At 46.5% G+C, this 17,722-nt stretch overlaps 2 protein-coding genes and 1 pseudogene across 2 annotated transcripts; 2 read left to right on the top strand and 1 right to left on the bottom strand.

Annotated features, from left to right (window-relative positions):
- LOC117044872 overlaps positions 1-17,722 on the top strand; it is a 934,741-nt pseudogene that overhangs the window by 48,408 nt on the left and 868,611 nt on the right.
- LOC117044998 (olfactory receptor 52I2-like) lies at positions 4,470-5,432 on the top strand. The gene has a single exon (XM_033145792.1). The coding sequence runs from the start codon at positions 4,470-4,472 to the stop codon at positions 5,430-5,432; it is 963 nt and encodes a 320-aa protein (XP_033001683.1).
- LOC117045000 (olfactory receptor 52M1-like) lies at positions 10,648-11,601 on the bottom strand. The gene has a single exon (XM_033145793.1). The coding sequence runs from the start codon at positions 11,599-11,601 to the stop codon at positions 10,648-10,650; it is 954 nt and encodes a 317-aa protein (XP_033001684.1).

Below are 17,722 nucleotides of genomic sequence, written 5' to 3' on the forward strand. Positions count from 1 at the left end.
TGATTAATAATGAAATGTTAGAAATTAGGGAGATCGCTTTATATATTCGTTATGCTTTAAACATTATATTAACTTCTAAGGAAGGAGTTTGCGTTTTAATACATTCTCATTGCTGTATATTTCCAATCAAGCACCTAATATTTCAGCCACCATTAATCATATGGAAGAAATGATTGCCCTTAATCCACTGAATCCTCCCGATGGTTTTGACCCTTGGGAGTGGCTAACATCTTGGCTCCCTAATGGTGTCTGGTTTCGGAAATTGCTTATGATTATTGTATTGATTATTGTTTTATTGATTGTGATTTGCTGTTGTATTCGATGCCTTCCCTCCCTGCTTAACCAATGCATGATTTGGTGGAACAGACCTCGTCCCTCCTCCAAGCTCACTAGAGGGGTCTACGTAGCATGGTATAAACGCCTAGGAAGTACTGTGTATAACTCTGATTAAAGGTATTCTCATATAAAACAAAGTAAGAGGGAATGTAGGGAAACTGACGTTTGGGCGTATATGACAAAGACCACTAACTGCCCTTATCAGAAAGACCATGCACCAACGTGCACCACACCTAACTGGGTGTAGTGAGAATCATATACAGACAGGCCCATTGATCCACGCAGACATGGCATGTTACCTACGTAAGCAAGAAATAAGCCCACCCTACCCATATATGGTACTTTCATATCTTATGGCTGATGAAATGTAGTCCAAATATGATGAAATGTTCCTGTATGCTTTTGTATAAATAAGGCTCTTGCAGCCCAAATAATCATCAGACTCTTTCAACCCACACTGTTGTGAGACTGGTCATTTCGCACAGGACGGGCTGGCTCCCGTCACTCCCAAGGGGTATCTGCCACTCAAACTGGGGTGCCCATTAACTCCTAAAACACCGTGGGTTTCTGAACATCCCCTAACTTAGATCTGATTCTCTCCCAAGAGAGGGAGACACACAGCATATTCAGCTGAGTATCTGTTTATCACCTGTGCTCCTGACAAGACAGGGTGTCTAAGGAGTAGCAGAGTGTTCAGCCCTTGTGGTTTTCCTGGAGTTCATATAAAGCAAGGAGGGAAATGCAATTTTGCATGACGGAGTTTTCTTGGCGTGGATCCCTCTTGCCAGCTGCAAGCAGAGAACAAGGCCTCCTTTACAGTTATGCCTTCACCTGATCTGGATCATTTTGTGACTGACTCGGGTAGGTCTGGCGTTAAAGAGCAGCTTAGAGATGAGCTATAGGACCTTCAAATGCACCTAGACAGCAAAATGCGTAATTCAAGCTCAGTGGATGAGGAAGCTTTAAGAAAAGTACATTGTCTTGTTTGTTAGAGGGCCTTCTCGGTAGTGGCGCCCTCCCTGTGGAACGCCCTCCCATCAGATGACAAGGAGATAAAGAATTACACAACAGGCAGCCCTGTATCAGGAAGTGTTGGATGTTTGACACTTTATAATTTTTTATATTTTGCTGGAAGCTGCCCAGAGTGGCTGGGGAAACCTAGCCAGATGGGCAAAGTATAAATGTTGTTGTTGTTGTTGTTGTTGTTGTTGTTGTTGTATGTATGTATTTTTGTCCCTTTATATTTTAAAATGCCCTGTGATCCTCAGATGAAAGGTGGCGTAGAAATTTAAGTAATAAATAATAATTAATAAAGTACCTCACCAAAGAGTAAGCTGAGCAGTCACTGAATTAGAGGAGAAGTCCTCTTGTGGATCAGAAGTTTGTTAAGTTGCTGGAAGCAAAGAGTAGGATCAGGGGCATACCCAGGATCAAAACTAGGGGGGGGGCAAGCCATGGTCGTTCAGGTTGTGACATTTCAGCATGGAAAAGCGAATGAAACCAAAATTTTAGGAAAATTATATATAATTATAGCAGTGCTTTATCATGGTAGTTATTACAATTATTTGCTTGAAATTTTTTGAAATTTTTATTCTAGTTACATGTCTTATACCAGGGGTGGCCAACTCCCAAGAGACTGTGATCTACTTTCAGCAGTGATCTACCCCCGTTTTGGGGGGTTCAGTTCGTTTTTAGATTACTGACCATATTATGTAAACAGCAAACAAAAAGATTCAAAAAACAGAAAAACTCCCCCCCCCAACAGAAAGCCCCCAAATGACTGAAAAACTCAGTTTCCCAGGATCCTCAGCCCTTGCAAAGGAACTACTCACCATGCAAGGGAACTCAGTTTCCAAAGCTCCTTTGCAACGATCAGCCGGCACAACACACACACACACACACACACACACACACACAGTGGCCGGCTGCCAGTCGGCAGAGCTCAATTGTTAATTAGATTTTGGGAGGGGGAGAAAGACCAATAGTTGAGCTTTTTTAGGAGAGCTTTTTTCCCTTTTAGGCTGCCGATAACCATTTAATTATTATTATTATTTGCTTCTAGGGGGGCAGGTGCCCCCTCCTGCCCCCCCTTGGGTACGCCCATGAGTAGGATTGAACGGACAGAGAGAAGTAGAAAGTGGAGTCCCTCTTTGATTAGTACTGGGACCTGTGCTTCTTAACTTGTTCATAAATGGTCTAGAGTTGGGAGTGAGCAGTGAAATGGTCTGCTGATGATAATACATTATTCAGAGAACGAGACTGCGATGAGCTCCAAAAGGACCTCTCCAAACTGAGTGAACGGGCAGTAAAATGGCAAATGCAGTTCGATGTAAATAAGTGTGAAGTGATGCATATTGCAGCAAAAGAAAAAGAAAGGAAGAAACCCTTAATTTCACTTTTGTGCTCATGTGGTCCGAACTGGAAGTGACAAGCCAGGAGAGAGACCTTGAGGTCATAGAAGATATCTCGAGGAAGGTGTAGACACAATGGATGATGGCTCTGAAAAAGGCAGATTCCATGCTAGGCTAGGGATCATTAGGAAAGGCATTCAAAATGAAACTGTTGGCGTCATTTTGCTGTTACACAAATATATGGTGCGGCTGCATTTGGAATACTGTGTACAGTTTTGGCCACCTCACCTCACAAAGGATATTGTAGGGTTGAGAAAGGTTCGATAAATGGTAGCCAGAATGGTCAAGGGGGTAGAGTGACTCCCCCTGTGAAGAATGGTTGCAGCATTTGGGACTTTTTAGTTTAGAAAAAAGTCAAGCAAGAGGCGACATGATAGAAGTTTATGAAATTACCGTATTTTTCGCTCCATAGGGTGCACCGTACCATAGGGCGCACCTCATTTTTAGAGGAGGAAACAGGAAAAAAAATTATTTCTGATTTTCCTCCTCTAAAAGCCCTGTTTTTTGGAGGATCAGCTAAATGTTTTGCAGCTTTTTTTGCAAAGGGGGAAAAGCAAAGAGGAAAAGCCCCATTTTTATGGAGTTGAACTCACATTTCTGCAGCTTCTAAAGGAAAGGGAGCCTTTTCTACAGTTTCCAGACAGATAATCTAATCAGCTAGTCCCATGTTGCTGGGGAAACAAACAACGTCCCTCTGCAGCACATTCAACAATGGAGGGCGGGGCTGAAAGGGAGCCGGGACTCTTATCTCTCTCCCGATCTCTTGCTGATCAGCTGCTGAGCGGGGTCCTTTCAACACCCCCTTTTCTCTTTGTAAAATAAAAAGCACGATCCTCTTTTGGCCCCTGGGCAATTCAGCTCCAGGGACCACCATTCGCTCCATAAGACGCACAGATATTTCCCCTTACTTTTTAGGAGGGAAAAAGTGTGTCTTATGGAGCGAAAAATACGGTATGCCTGGCATGAAGAAAGTGGATAAAGAAAAGCTTTTCTCCCTCACTCATAGCACTAGATCTTGTGGACGTCCAAGGAAGCTGAATGTTGGAAGATTCAGGATAGAGAAAAGAAGGGACTTCTTCACGCAGCTCAGAGTTAAACTCTGGAACTCACTCCCACCGGAGGCCACAAACTTGGATGGCTTTAAAAGAGGATTGGATGAATTCATGGAGGATTGAGACTATTAACAGCTACCAGCCATGATGACTAAGTTCTGCCTCCATGGATGGCGGCAATAATACTTCTGAATCCCAGTTGCTGGAAACTCCAGGAAGGAAGAGGGCTGCTTGCTGGTTTCTCATTGGGGCAACTAGTTGGCCACTGTGAGAACAAGATGTTGGGCTAGTTGGGCCACTGGCCTGATCCAGTAGGCTCTTCTTATGTTCCAGATGTGCTGGCTTTCAATTCCCTCCATCCCCAGCCAGCATGGGCATCTGAAGGGCACCAGGTTGGGGAATACTGGCATATTTGTATGAAGGTGCTCGAGTTCCACTCACTGATTGATTGTGTTCCTGTGGGCAAAGCACAACTACTAGGGGTCTCCTAGAACTCGGCCCCAGCCAGCAACGGATCCTCGGGGACCCTTGGGGTTGTAGAGAGAGAAGGTGTCAGTAGGAAACATTCTACAAGGAAAGAGCAGTAAACAATGTTGCTTCCCTTTTCTGAAGCCAACCTAAATGCAAATTCTCTTTCTTGGGATTTCATTTTTCATTAAACTAGAACACCATGCTCAGCTTCATGGGTCCAGACAAGTTCAACTCCAGCCCCTCTGCCTTCTTCTTAGTTGGCATCCCTGGGCTACAAAGTGTCCACCCCTGGATGGGCGCCCTCTTCTGCTCAATGTACTTGATGGCACTTGCAGGAAACTGCGTCCTCCTCCTGACAATCCTACTGGTGCACACCTTGCACCATCCCATGTTTTACTTCCTGGCCATGTTGGGAATGATTGACCTGGTCATGGCCACATCTGTGGTCCCCAAGATGCTCAGCATCTTCTGGATGGGCTCTCAAGAGATTGGCTTCGATGCTTGCTTCACCCAGATGTTCCTCGTCCACACCACGACAGCCGTGGAATCAGGAGTCTTGCTGGCCATGGCCTTTGACCGGTACATTGCCATCTGCCACCCGCTAAGATATGAGACTATCTTGACACCCCAAAGGGTCGTGCAGATAGGGCTGGCCATTCTGGCAAGAGGGATCCTTTTCATGGTGCCTTTGACCTGGGCGTTGAGGCGTCTGCCATACTGTGCTTCCAAAGTGATATCTCACTCCTACTGTGAGCACATGGCAGTCATGAAATTGGCCTGTGCAGATCATTCTGCAAGCAGCACCTACAACTTGGTGGGGACCACCCTGATTGTGGGGACCGACACAGCCTTCATCGCCTTGTCTTACAGACTGATTCTCGGGGTTGTGGGGAAACTTGCCGAGAAAACAGAGCGGCTCAAGTCCTTCAGCACCTGCAGCTCCCACATCTGTGTGATGCTGCTCTACTACCTCCCAGGTTTGGCCTCCATTTACATCCAGTGCTTTCCCCAGATGATGCCACCACATGTGCAGGTCCTGCTGGCTGATCTGTATCTCAGCCTCCCTCCCATGTTGAACCCCATCATCTACAGCATCCGGACAAAGCAGGTGCGTGAGGCTCTGTGCAAAGCATTTTCCTTCTTCAAGGGTCCTCTTGGATGAGCAAGCTGGGGATGGAGCAAGAGAGGCTTTTTGCATAGGAGGAAAAATATTTTTTAATTGACAGACTGAACCCTTTCTCCCTCAGCTCACCAACCCTTCTGCCGTTCCCCCACATTAACTCTCTAGAGCATCCCCTTCCCATGCCATGTGACTACAGAGATTGCTTTTCACCATCATTTCTGAAGCCGTTTCTCTCCTCTGTTCTGCAGTTCTGCTTCGCACCCAATTTCACCACCACCCACATGCCCCTGCATCCTCCCCGCTCCTTTTGTGCAACCCCCTCTGCATGCAAACAGCCTCCATGGTCACCTCCTGCATCTTCCTCCCTTTGCACTCTTTGCAGCTGCTAAACACCCTTTTCACCTTCCACCAGGGCTGGCCTAAGACATGTTGATACCTGAGGCAAACCACAAAATCATGTCGCCACCCCTGCCAGAGAAGACGGTTGAGTGAATATCTTTGGCGATCCCTCGTAGCCAAGTAAGATTGTCTTCCATGAACATGGTTTTAACAGTTACAGGTGGGTAGCCGTGTTGGTCTGCCATAGTCGAAACAAAATAGAAAATTCTTTCCAGTAGCACCTTAGAGACCAACTGAATTTGTTCTTGGTATGAGCTTTCGTGTGCATGCACACTTCTTCAGATGGTTTTAACAGTGAGTCCATAAGTGACTGTGGAGGCCAATTCTGGATCCACACATCCTTCCACAGTGGGGACATTGGTTTCCTGGCAGGAGTTGATCATGGTGAGGGTTTGCCAAGTGTGCCTTCCTCTTAGCACGTTTCTCCCTTGCGTCCTGAGTTGGAGCATCTTCAAAGCCCATGACACCTTTGGTAAGGGCTGTTCTCCAACTGGAGCACTCGCAGGCCACTGTTTCCCAATTGTCACTGTTTATACTACGTTTTAAAGATTTGCCTTGAGACAGTCTTTGAACCTCTTTTGTTGACCACCAGCATTACGCTTTCCATTTTTAAGTTCGGAATAAAGTAATTGCTTTGGAAGAAGAAGAAACAAAACATGTACAGCACATCAGGAAGAAGGAGGGAATAAAGATCTACACTGGGAACAAGGGTGGGAGGAGACCAGCAGAAGCTCCTATTTGCCAAGAAATCACTGTAGACCAGGGGGAACCAAACTTACCTGGCCTCGGGCCGGTTCCTCCAGAACCAATCATGCAGTGGGCCGGAGGGCAGGGGAGCGTGCGCTCATATGCGCACGCTATTTCCGGCGCACTTTTGGGTCGCGGAGCACCGGAAATAGCTTGTGCACATGCACGCAAGCGTAATTTCCAGTGCACTTTCAGGACTGCGGAGGCCATGAGCACACGCGCAAGCTATTTCCAGCACTCCGCCAACCCAAAAGTGGGCAGCCATGCTGCACCGCACCGGTAAGAGTGGGCAGCGGCAGCGGGTGGCGGGGGTTGCTGTGGGCCGGAAAACTGAGTCTGCCTTAGTTTGGGGATCCCTGCTCTAGACTCAGCATGGGATGCTGCCAAGGAGGCGACAGATGTGGCTTCAAAGGAATGTGCTGCAGCTATCACTGTCACTGTGGTGGCAACAGCAGGCAGTGCTTTCCTTGGAGGCCAGGCCTGCTGTCACACAGATCCTGCCACCTGAGGCAGTCACCTCACCTTGCCTTGTGGCTGGGATGGCCCTGCCTTCCACCCAGCTATGATGCCAACATCCCTGCCTGTTCTTCGGCTCTTGCATGCCCCTGCTTTTTGCAACTGGGGGTGCCTCCTAATCCCTCCTATTTTGCAACCCCCTCTGCACCCCCATTTTCACCTTCACCCCTTTCCCCCTCTGCTCTCCTCCTTGCTTTCTTTATCTGTCCCTTGCACAGGGGATATTGCAGATATTAAGACTGCGCAGCTTGAAGCGACTGGAAGCACAAAACCTGACTGCTTTTCGAATAAAACGTTGTCTGGACCCATTAGATTGTTCAAAGCTTTACTTGCAGAACTCTCTTCAGAACAAACACATCAAAAATGCATCTAAATCATCCCATACAATATCTTGTGCTGTCCAGCACAGGCTCAGCATCTTAGAAATAATGTTGTTGTTGTTGTTGTTCAGTCGTTCAGTCGTGTCCGACTCTTCGTGACCCCATGGACCAGAGTACGCCAGGCACGCCTATCCTTCACTGCCTCTCGCAGTTTGGCCAAACTCATGTTAGTAGCTTCAAGAACACTGTCCAACCATTTCATCCTCTGTCGTCCCCTTCTCCTTGTGCCCTCCATCTTTCCCAACATCAGGGTCTTTTCTAGGGATTCTTCTCTTCTCATGAGGTGGCCAAAGTACTGGAGCCTCAACTTCAGGATCTGTCCTTCTAGTGAGTACTCAGGGCTGATTTCTTTGAGAATGGATAGGTTTGATCTTCTTGCAGTCCACGGGACTCTCAAGAGTCTCCTCCAGCACCATAATTCAAAAGCATCAATTCTACGGCGATCAGCCTTCTTTATGGTCCAGCTCTCACTTCCGTACATTACTACTGGGAAAACCATAGCTTTAACTATACGGACTTTTGTCGGCAAGGTGATGTCTTTGCTTTTTAAGATGCTGTCTAGGTTTGTCATTGCTTTTCTCCCAAGAAGCAGGCGTCTTCTGATTTCGTGACTGCTGTCACCATCTGCAGTGATCATGGAACCCAAGAAAGTGAAATCTCTCACTGCCTCCATTTCTTCCCCTTCTATTTGCCAGGAGGTGATGGGACCAGTGGCCATGATCTTAGTTTTTTTGATGTTGAGCTTCAGACCATATTTTGCGCTCTCTTCTTTCACCCTCATTAAAAGGTTCTTCAATTCTTCCTCACTTTCTGCCATCAAGGTAGTATCATCAGCATATCTGAGGTTGTTGATATTTTTTCAGGCAATCTTAATTCCAGTTGGGGATTCATCTTAGAAATAATAGACAATTCCAAACAGGCCTAGAATCCAAGGTCTCTCTCTCCTTAGAATCTCCAGTTGGCCTGGAGTTGTTTTCTCTTTATCTTATTATCAAACCCATCAAGGAGCTCAGAGACCACTTCTTGCTGTTCTTTAGTTTCAGTGGAATCTCCCATTTAAACCCTTTCAGCAAAACACATAAACATTATTCATTTCAGTGTCTATTAAGCAATTCTACTCCCCAGTGATTACTCCCCACTTCCATGCCTTCTCCTCCCTCCGATTGTCCTACCCTTTTTGCACACACAAATTCCATCATCACCACCTTCACCCCCTGTAAACAGACAATGAGCATCTCCTTTACAGTACATTTATTATTCAGGAACTGCAGAGATAAAGATAAATGGTCTTCCCAGAATTAAGGTTTATGTCCTCTTCAGTTCAAACTTATCTCACCGGGGCTTTTTCTCAGCCAGAACTTGCCAGAACTCAGTTATGGCACCTCTCAGATGGCCGCCATTGCCATTATAAGAGAGCAAGAGAAGCGTTCATGTTGAGTTCCAGCACCTCTTTTTATTGAAAAATAGCGCTGTATCTCACAGAACACAATAGTAAGCTAGGAGGAACTGCAGGTACAGGGCGGTATACAAATTTAACAAGTAATAATAACAATAAATAATAAAACAACAGTTCAAAAGACTCAGGTGTGATATTATTCACTAAGTAAATAAGCTCCATCCCCTATGATAGACTATACTTTATTGTCAAATGTCTTTTTTTTCTTTGGTCCGAACTAAAACATTAATCCAGGAGGTGCAAAAGAGAGAGAGAGAAGGGGGAACAAGGGAAGGAGAAGGAGAAGGGGAAGGGGAAGGGAAAGGGAAAGGGAAAGGGAAAGGGAAAGGGAAAGGGAAAGGGAAAGGGAAAGGGAAAGGGAAAGGGAAAGTTAAGAAGCTATACTTCAACTATGCTTCTAATGGTAAGTGAGCTCACAGCTCCAGCAGGACCCCCTCTTTGCTCCTGAATAATTTCAAGGATCAACCTTGAGATGTTGAGAGATGCTGTTGCCTTGCTGGCCCAGGATTCTGAAGAGGAGAGCTTATGTCTCTCAGAAGGCGATAGGTGTTCCCCAATAGCGGTCTCCGAAGATGACCAAAGCCTGTGGGCAGATGGATGTTGCAGTAGGGGCCTCCTTCAGCTCTCTGGATCCCAAACAGATACAGAAAAGCACAACAGGCTTTGTTCACCAGCTCACCAGAGGTCAAGTGCAGCAAACCTGGTTCCTTATTCCTTGGAATCAGCAACCTGTTTAAGGAGCATCCAGCCTGATTTGTTTGCAGGGAGCAGTTGCCTCAAGCAACAAATGAAGCAGTTGCCTCAAGCAACAAATTCTGAGGGGCAGAAAGTGCCTACAAATGTGTGTGCCATGTGGTCTGCCCCGAAGCCCCTAAGCTAGCCTGCTACTCTTGGGGTCAGTGGTGAACTCTGTCCCATTCCAGTGGTCAAGTAAGAGTCAACTTCTACTCTGGTCGAATATTGTGCACAGAATAGGCAATACATCTTCTTGTCCTTTGTGTTGGGCAGCAAAATTGCTTGGGCCGCTCCTGGTGATGGCAGATATTTAATGAACATTCAATGAGACTTAAATGGCTTAGGACCACAATACCTCAATTACCGCCATTGTCCATATGAGGCTCTTCTTCATGTGCCTCCTCTGTGAGACGTCCGGTGGGTGACAACACAAGAACAGGACCTTTTTGGCAATGGCTCCCCGTTTGTGGAATGCTCTCCCCAGAGAGGCTCACCTGATGCCTTCGTTACTTACTGAGAGCCAGCGTGGTGTAGTGGTTAAGAGCTGTGGACTCGTAATCTGGGGGACCGGGTTCGCATCTCCGCTCCTCCACATGCAGCTGCAGGGTGACCTTGGGCTAGTCCCACTTCTCTGAAGTCTCTCAGCCCCACTCACCTCACAGAGTGTTTGTTGTGGGAGAGGAAGGGAAAGGAGAATGTTAGCCGCTTTGAGACTCCTTCGGGTAGTGGTAAAGCGGGATATCAAATCCAAACTCTTTCCCCCCCCTTATCTTTAGGCAACAGGCAAAAACATTTCTTATCAACCATGCCTTTGGCTGGTTAACATTATATGACTTTCTAAATGTGTTTGTGGACTTTAGAAAAAATTGCAAACAAATGTGGAAATGTGGAGAACTGAATTTTACATTGAAAAGATGAGAAACTGAGAGAAACCAATGTCAACAAATTTGCCTGTCTATACCTGCAAGTGATTTAGATAAAAGACTCTCTGCATTGAGCACACAAGGAGCAACTGTGATGCTTACTCAAGACCACCTCTGGACCACAACAGCATCTTGGCCAGCCTCCTCCGGATCTCTTTTGTCCGGACAGCATACACAATAGGATTCAAGACGGGAGGGAAGATGAGATAGAAGTTGGCCAGGAGGATGTGAGCTGCAGGAGCCACGTTGTGCCCAAACCGATGTATTAGGGAAGAGACAACGATGGGGATGTAGAAGACCAAGATGGCACAAATGTGTGAGGTGCAAGTGCTGAAGGTCTTAAGACGAGCCTCAGTGGTGGACAAGCTCATTACCGCCCGGAAGATGAGGACATAGGACAACCCAATGAACATAGAATCAATTATGAGTACCAGGAAGCCAATTGTTACACCATAGATGTTGCTGATGGAGATGTCCTCGCAGGAGAGCATCACCACAGCCATGTGCTCACAGTAGGAGTGTGCAATGATGTTGGTGTGGTAGTAGGTGTATCGATGAGCGAGAAGAGGCAGTGGAGCGATGTATACGAAGCCTCGCAGAGCAGCGGCCAGCCCTATCTTGGCCACCACCGAGTGAGTCAGGATGGCCCTGTGCCTCAAGGGGGTGCATATGGCCACATAGCGATCAAAGGCCATCGCCAGGAAGATCCCAGATTCAATGGTGGCAAAAGAGTGGATGACAAACATCTGGAGGAGGCAGGAGTGGAAGGCAATGTCCTTGTTGCCCAACCAGAAGATGCTGAGCAGCTTGGGCATGGTGGAAGAGGAGAGGACCAAGTCAATGGCGGCCAACATGGAGAGGAAGAGGTACATGGGCTCGTGGAGGTTGGGCTCGGCCCGGATGATGAAGAGGATGGTGCAGTTGCCCACCACGGCCATGACGTACATGGAGCAGAAAGGGATGGAGATCCAGACATGGGCAGCTTCCAGCTGAGGGATGCCTGTGAGGGAGAAGGTGGATGGGCTGACGCAGGCATTGTAGAAGGCCGGCATCTTATGCCACGGGAGGGACCATCATTCCACACGACTGGAAACAAATGAAGGTGGAAGAACACTCAGATAGTTTTACTTAGCAACTTTAGGCAGTCTAAGAAAATGTTTATACAGATAGATTATCTATACATCACAGGCGTTAAGATATAGGCTTGTGTCCAAAGCTGCTGTTCCTTTGGTGCAACAGACTTCCTGTTGTACAATGTTACTTCCCTCTCCTCTCGACTGCATCCTTCTGTGGACCTTCAAAAACTGCTCCAGAGGGTTGGGGGACCCTGTGGGCAGGTTTCTAGTGGATGTGGAGAGAAGCCATCTTCAAATATCCAAAAAGCTGTCACATGGAAGATGGAGCAAACTTGTTTTCTCCTGCTCCAGAGTGGAGGACCCAAACCAATGGTTTCAAGTTACAAGAAAGTAGATACCAACTAAACTTAGGAAGAACTTCCTCAGTTTAAGAGCTGTTCAACAGTGGAACGGTCTCCCTCTGAAGGTGGTGGACTCTCCTTCCTTGGAGGTTTTTAATGAGAGTTTGGATGAGATGACCATTGGCATCCCTTCCAACTCTACAATTCTATGAAGAGGGAAAGTGGAGGTCCTGTTATGTGAATGGATCTCATAACAGTTATTATTCCTTCTTTTTCTGATCCTGGAAAGTTCTATACATCAAGAGCCAAACTTGGCTGTCTGCTGGACCTCAGTTACATAGGAAGGGTGGAGTCACTCTCTCTAGAGTGGTTGACTGTTAGAAGCACTACCTGAGTGAATAAATGAAACAGTCATGGTAAGTTACAGGTGGGTAGCCGTGTTGGTCTGCCATAGTCAAAACAAAATCGAAAATTCTTCTAGTAGCACCTTAGAGACCAACTGAGTTTGTTCCTGGTATGAGCTTTCGTGTGCATGCACACTTCTTCAGATGGTATCTGAAGAAGTGTGCAGCACACGAAAGCTCATACCAGGAACAAACTCAGTGGTCTCTAAGGTGCTACTAGAAAGAATTTTCGATTTTGTTTAGTCATGGTAAGGTAACTGGTTTTGGATCTCTCCTCCTTGGGGTAAGTGATCGGTCCTCAGGTATTTTGGACACCCAAGTCTGCTCTTTCGGAGAACACCTGGGAGTCTGCTTCATACAGTTTCCTCCTCTGGGTCTAGGAAAATCTCCAGATTACAATGGGCAGACCTGACTATCTCTGTCCATCTATGTCACTTTCACATGTTTTTACCCATGATTCCATTTCACTTCCAAGTTAATCCCCACTCGGCCATGAAGGTCACTTGGGTCAAGCACCATCTCTTCGCCTAACCTACCTCACAAGGTTCCTGTGAGGATGGAATGGGGGGAGGGGGAAGAACCACGGAAGCCACTTCGATGTCCTTGGAAGATAAACGTGGTATATAAATGTAATAAATACAATAAAGATCTGCTTATTTTCAAAACTATGTATCTCAAACTATGTATTTATATGCATATATTAATGCATATTTAAATGTATTATCCTCTCAATGGATATTTATGGATATTTTGGTATGTTCAGTAAACTGCATTGTGAGAACTGTCAAGTCAGGTGGATGGCTACATAGAATCATAGAGTTGTAGAGTTGGAAGGGACCCTGAGGAGTCCAAGCGCCTGCAATGCAGGGATCTGCAGTTGTCCTATGCGGGGAATGAACCTGCAACCTTGTCATTATCAGCACAATGCTCTAACCAACTGATCTACCCAGGCATGCTTTCTTCTCCACCAGCTTCCAAATGTTCTTCCACTCCTCTCTGTCCTCTCCTGGGAATCTTCAGCATGGTTCACAGTTATCTCCTGCTAGCCAGGCCACCAATCTTTCCCCCTCCTGGCAGAAAATATAGCCACTGCTTCCTTTAGCACTTACCTTTCTCGGGGCATTACAGTCGCCATTTTCCAAAGAAATGTCAGGGAACCCAGAGCAAGGAGCAAGGCGAGCCTTCTTGACAGTGTTAGGCAGCATTTGTAGGGGCAACAGCATACTCAGAACTGCACGGAAGAGTCCACAGTCAGAAACAACCCCGGCTCATTGCACCATCGCAAAGGGGACAACTTGCCACATGCTTTGGCTCTGTGGAAGAAGAAGAAGAAGAAGAAGAAGAAGAAGAAGAAGAAGAAGAAGAAGAAGAAGAGTTTGGATTTGATATCCCGCTTTTCACTACCGAAGGAGTCTCAAAGCGGCTAACATTCTCCTTTCCCTTCCTCCCCCACAACAAACACTCTGTGAGGTGAGTGGGGCTGAGAGACTTCAGAGAAGTGTGACGAGCCCAAGGTCACCAGCAGCTGCTGTGGAGGAGCGAAGACGCGAACCCGGTTCACCAGATTACAAGTCTACTGCTCTTAACCACTACACCATGCTGGCTCTCTGGAACACTGACCTGCACAACAGCCCAAAATCCTGCCTCCTTAGGAACGGTTGGCACATTCAGCTTACCAAGCAGCAATGCCCCCTCCTAAGCAATGCTGGCTTTGGCCTCTCAGTGAGGTATTTATGCTGCATATTTGGAGACCTTGAGGGATTTTCCAAACACAACTGGGCCTGACAATTAAGTGCTCTTTGGCTGCCAAACCTCAAAAGCACCAAGCATGGACTACAAATATTGAAAAGTGGAAACTTTGTAAAAACTGTCTTCTTTATTAGAACTATTTTCAAAAAGGGGAAAGGAAATGTTTTTCCAAAATATAAGGGAAAATACTGATCCATGTAGGTGGCTCAGACTGTGCCACTGGATGCCTCCACTGGATTTGCTCTGACTATGTCACCTGAATCATAGAATCCTAGAGTTGGAAGAGACCCCAAGGGCCATCCAGTCCAACCCCCTGCCAAGCAGGAAACACCATCAAGGCATTCCTGACAGATGGCTGTCAAGCCTCCGCTTCAAGACCTCCAAAGAAGGAGACTCCACCACACTCCTTGGCAGCAAATTCCACTGTCAAAGCAGCTCTTACTGTCAGGAAGTTCTTCCTAATGTTAGGTGGAATCTTATTTCTTGTAGTTTGAATCCATTGCCCTGTGTCCACTTCTCAGGGCAGCAGCAGAAAACAACCTTTCTCCCTCCTCTATATGACATCCTTTATATATTTGACATGGCTATCATATCACCCCTTAACCTTCTCTTCTCCAGGCTAAACATACCCAGCTCCCTAAGCCGTTCCTCATAAGGCATCGTTTCCAGGCCTTTGACCATTTTGGTTGCCCTCCTCTGGACACGTTCCAGCTTGTCGGTATCCTCTTGAACTGTGGTGCCCAGAACTGGACACAGTATTCCAGGTGAGGTCTGACCAGAGCGGAATACAGTGGTACTATTACTTCCCTTGATCTAGACGCTATACTCCTCTTGATGCAGCCCAGAATTGCATTGGCTTTTTTAGCTGCTGCATCACACTGTTGACTCATGTCAAGTTTGTGGTCTACCAAGACTCCTAGATCCTTTTCACATGTACTACTCTCAAGCCAGGTGTCACCCATCCTGTATTTGTGCCTTTCATATTTTTTGCCCAAGTATAGTACTTTACATTTCTCCCTGTTAAAATCTGAACATTTTGTCCGCGAAAGTGGCTTTGAAAAGATGTTGCAGGAGGCCTCCGAGGGTTTCACAGCAACACTCTCTTGTCCAGATCCTGATATTTCTGCCTTCTTTGCCTCTGGCGTTGAATGTGCCACAAAGTCTGCAGAAAAAGCTCCAATAAGTGCAAAGAAAAAGAAGGCATGTTTTTTCATATGTGGAAGAATTATAAATAATTATTGGGAATGATTTACAATGAAATGAAAAGAATGTTTCAGATAACCTTTGTAAAAAGACCAGAACCTTTTTACTAGGTGTTAAGTAGTGGGTGGAAATAGCAGACAACACAGTGATTCTCCAAGCAGCTCTCTTTATTCTCAGGCTGGAACAGAACTGGACTGAAGGCCTGAGCCAGCCTGCTTATATAGTACTCAGTAACATGCAACAGTAACAACTCTCTTTCTAGCTACCCAATCCGTGAGTGGCACTCTCAATCCTTCATTTGCATGTGCGGACCTGAGTGAGACTGCAGCGTGAAACTATATACACAACACCCCTAGTGGCCTAGGGTGAGACAGTGGCAGAGCAAGCCGCCGCGGCACCCGGGGCGCCAAAACCTGATGGCACCCCCGGGGGCAGCCACGAGCGGCTACGAAGGAAAAGCAGCCGCTTGTTTGCTCTGCAGGTGGCTGCAGAGCCCTTTAAAAAATGGGTGGGGAAGGAAACCAGCTGCTTGTTCGCTTTGCCAGCGGCTGGTTCCCCCCTTTTTAAGGGCTTTTTGCGGCGCTCGGCTGCAGAGCCACGGCGTGGAGGCAAGGGGCGGGCCAGTGGGGAGGGGCATCACGCCAGCGACAAGGGTGATGCAGCCGAGTGTCGGAAAAAGCCCTTTAAAAGGGGGGGGAAGCAAAGCAGGCGCTGGCCGACCGATCGCGGGGGTGGGGCCCCGAGTATCCCCCCCAGGGCGGTGCCCGGGGAGGCCCGCCCCCAAAGCCCCTTCCCCGCTAAGCCACTGGGGTGAGAACTTTAATACATAACACCAGGCATTTCAGGTCAAGATTTGACAAAAAAGAAGAAGGAACTTTTTATGTATGCTACAACTGCGGCTGGGATATTGCTAGCCCAAAGATGGAAAAGTGACAAAATACCAACTAAAGAAGAATGGAAACAAAAATACGCTGAAATGGTGAAGCTAACTGAAGGACTTAAGAGACAAAGACAATTGTTGTGTTGTTTTTCAGTCGTTCAGTCGTGTCCGACTCTTCGTGACCCCATGGACCAGAGCACGCCAGGCACGCCTATCCTTCACTGCCTCTCGCAGTTTGGCCAAACTCATGCTAGTAGCTTCGAGAACACTGTCCAACCATCTCATCCTCTGTTGTCCCCTTCTCTTTGTGCCCTCCATCTTTCCCAACATCAGGGTCTAGTGTAGGTGAACTGGTTGCTCTCTTTTAAATCTGCCTCTGCTGGTGGCGACTGACTGGGAAAGAGATCTTGGGGTTGTGGCTGACAGCTCAGTGAATATGTTGGCTTGCTTTGTAGCACATTCTTTTTTTTTATTTTTTAAAATTTTTACATTTTATCTAATAACATCATATCAAATAACACACAAAATACAATTCCCAAATTCCCCCCTCCCCCCAACTTCCCTCAACTTCCTCTTCTGTTTTTTGTTTTTTTACATCTTAACTTCTCCTGCATGCTTTATATCTTAATAATATATATTTAAATTAAATATTGTTATGCTCTTATCGTTTTAACATCGTCCTTTCTGTATTTGTTTTGTTAATTGTAAGTGTTTACTCAAATCCTGCTAGTGAGTCCATTTCTTTACATTGTTTCTGTAGATACACCATAAATGGTTCCAAGTCTTTTTTTAAAGTCTCCTATTGTCCGTATAGTTAAAGCTATAGTTTTTCCATATATGGTTTTCCCAGTAGTAATGTATGGAAGTGAGAGCTGGACCATCAAGAAGGCTGATCGCCGAAGAATTGATGCTTCTGAATTATGGTGCTGGAGGAGACTCTTGAGAGTCCCATGGACTGCAAGAAGATCAAACCTATCCATTCTCAAAGAAATCAGCCCTGAGTGCTCACTGGAAGGACAGATCCTGAAGCTGAGGCTCCAGTACTTTGGCCACCTCATGAGAAGAGAAGACTCCCTAGAAATGGGTAACTGATTTGAGATAAGCCAAATATGGCAGATCTCATGGCTGCACATTGCACCAGTCACTGTACAACCTGTTGCCCTCCACATGTTTGAGACCACACCAGTCCCATCCGGCAAAGGCATGTGGTGTCAGGAATGGTGAGGGTTGTGGTCCAAACATTTGAGGAGCACCAGGTTGGTGAACGCTGCAGGGCCCAGCTTGGCAATCAGCCTCATTCAAAGGACTTATTTGAGGGGAATGAGGAGGGAGAAAGTCTGCAGGTTGGTTCGATTGATTTGTTTTGGATTGGTTTATGCAAAAACAATTCTATTTTGATAGAGATGTCTGTATTGATTTACTGATTGCATTTATATCCCACCTTTTTCTCCAGGGAGCGCCAAGTTGCATACAGGGTTCTCTCCCTCCTTTTTTCAATCCCAACAACCCTTTGAGGTAGG

Source organism: Lacerta agilis, chromosome 4 (genome assembly GCF_009819535.1).
Source record: "Lacerta agilis isolate rLacAgi1 chromosome 4, rLacAgi1.pri, whole genome shotgun sequence".
NCBI lineage: Eukaryota > Metazoa > Chordata > Lepidosauria > Squamata > Lacertidae > Lacerta > Lacerta agilis.

Bases quoted from the DNA above. Each gene is read 5' to 3' on its own strand.
- LOC117044998 (XM_033145792.1), top strand. From the start codon at position 4,470: ATGCTCAGCTTCATGGGTCCAGACAAGTTCAACTCCAGCCCCTCTGCC.
- LOC117045000 (XM_033145793.1), bottom strand. From the start codon at position 11,601: ATGCCGGCCTTCTACAATGCCTGCGTCAGCCCATCCACCTTCTCCCTC.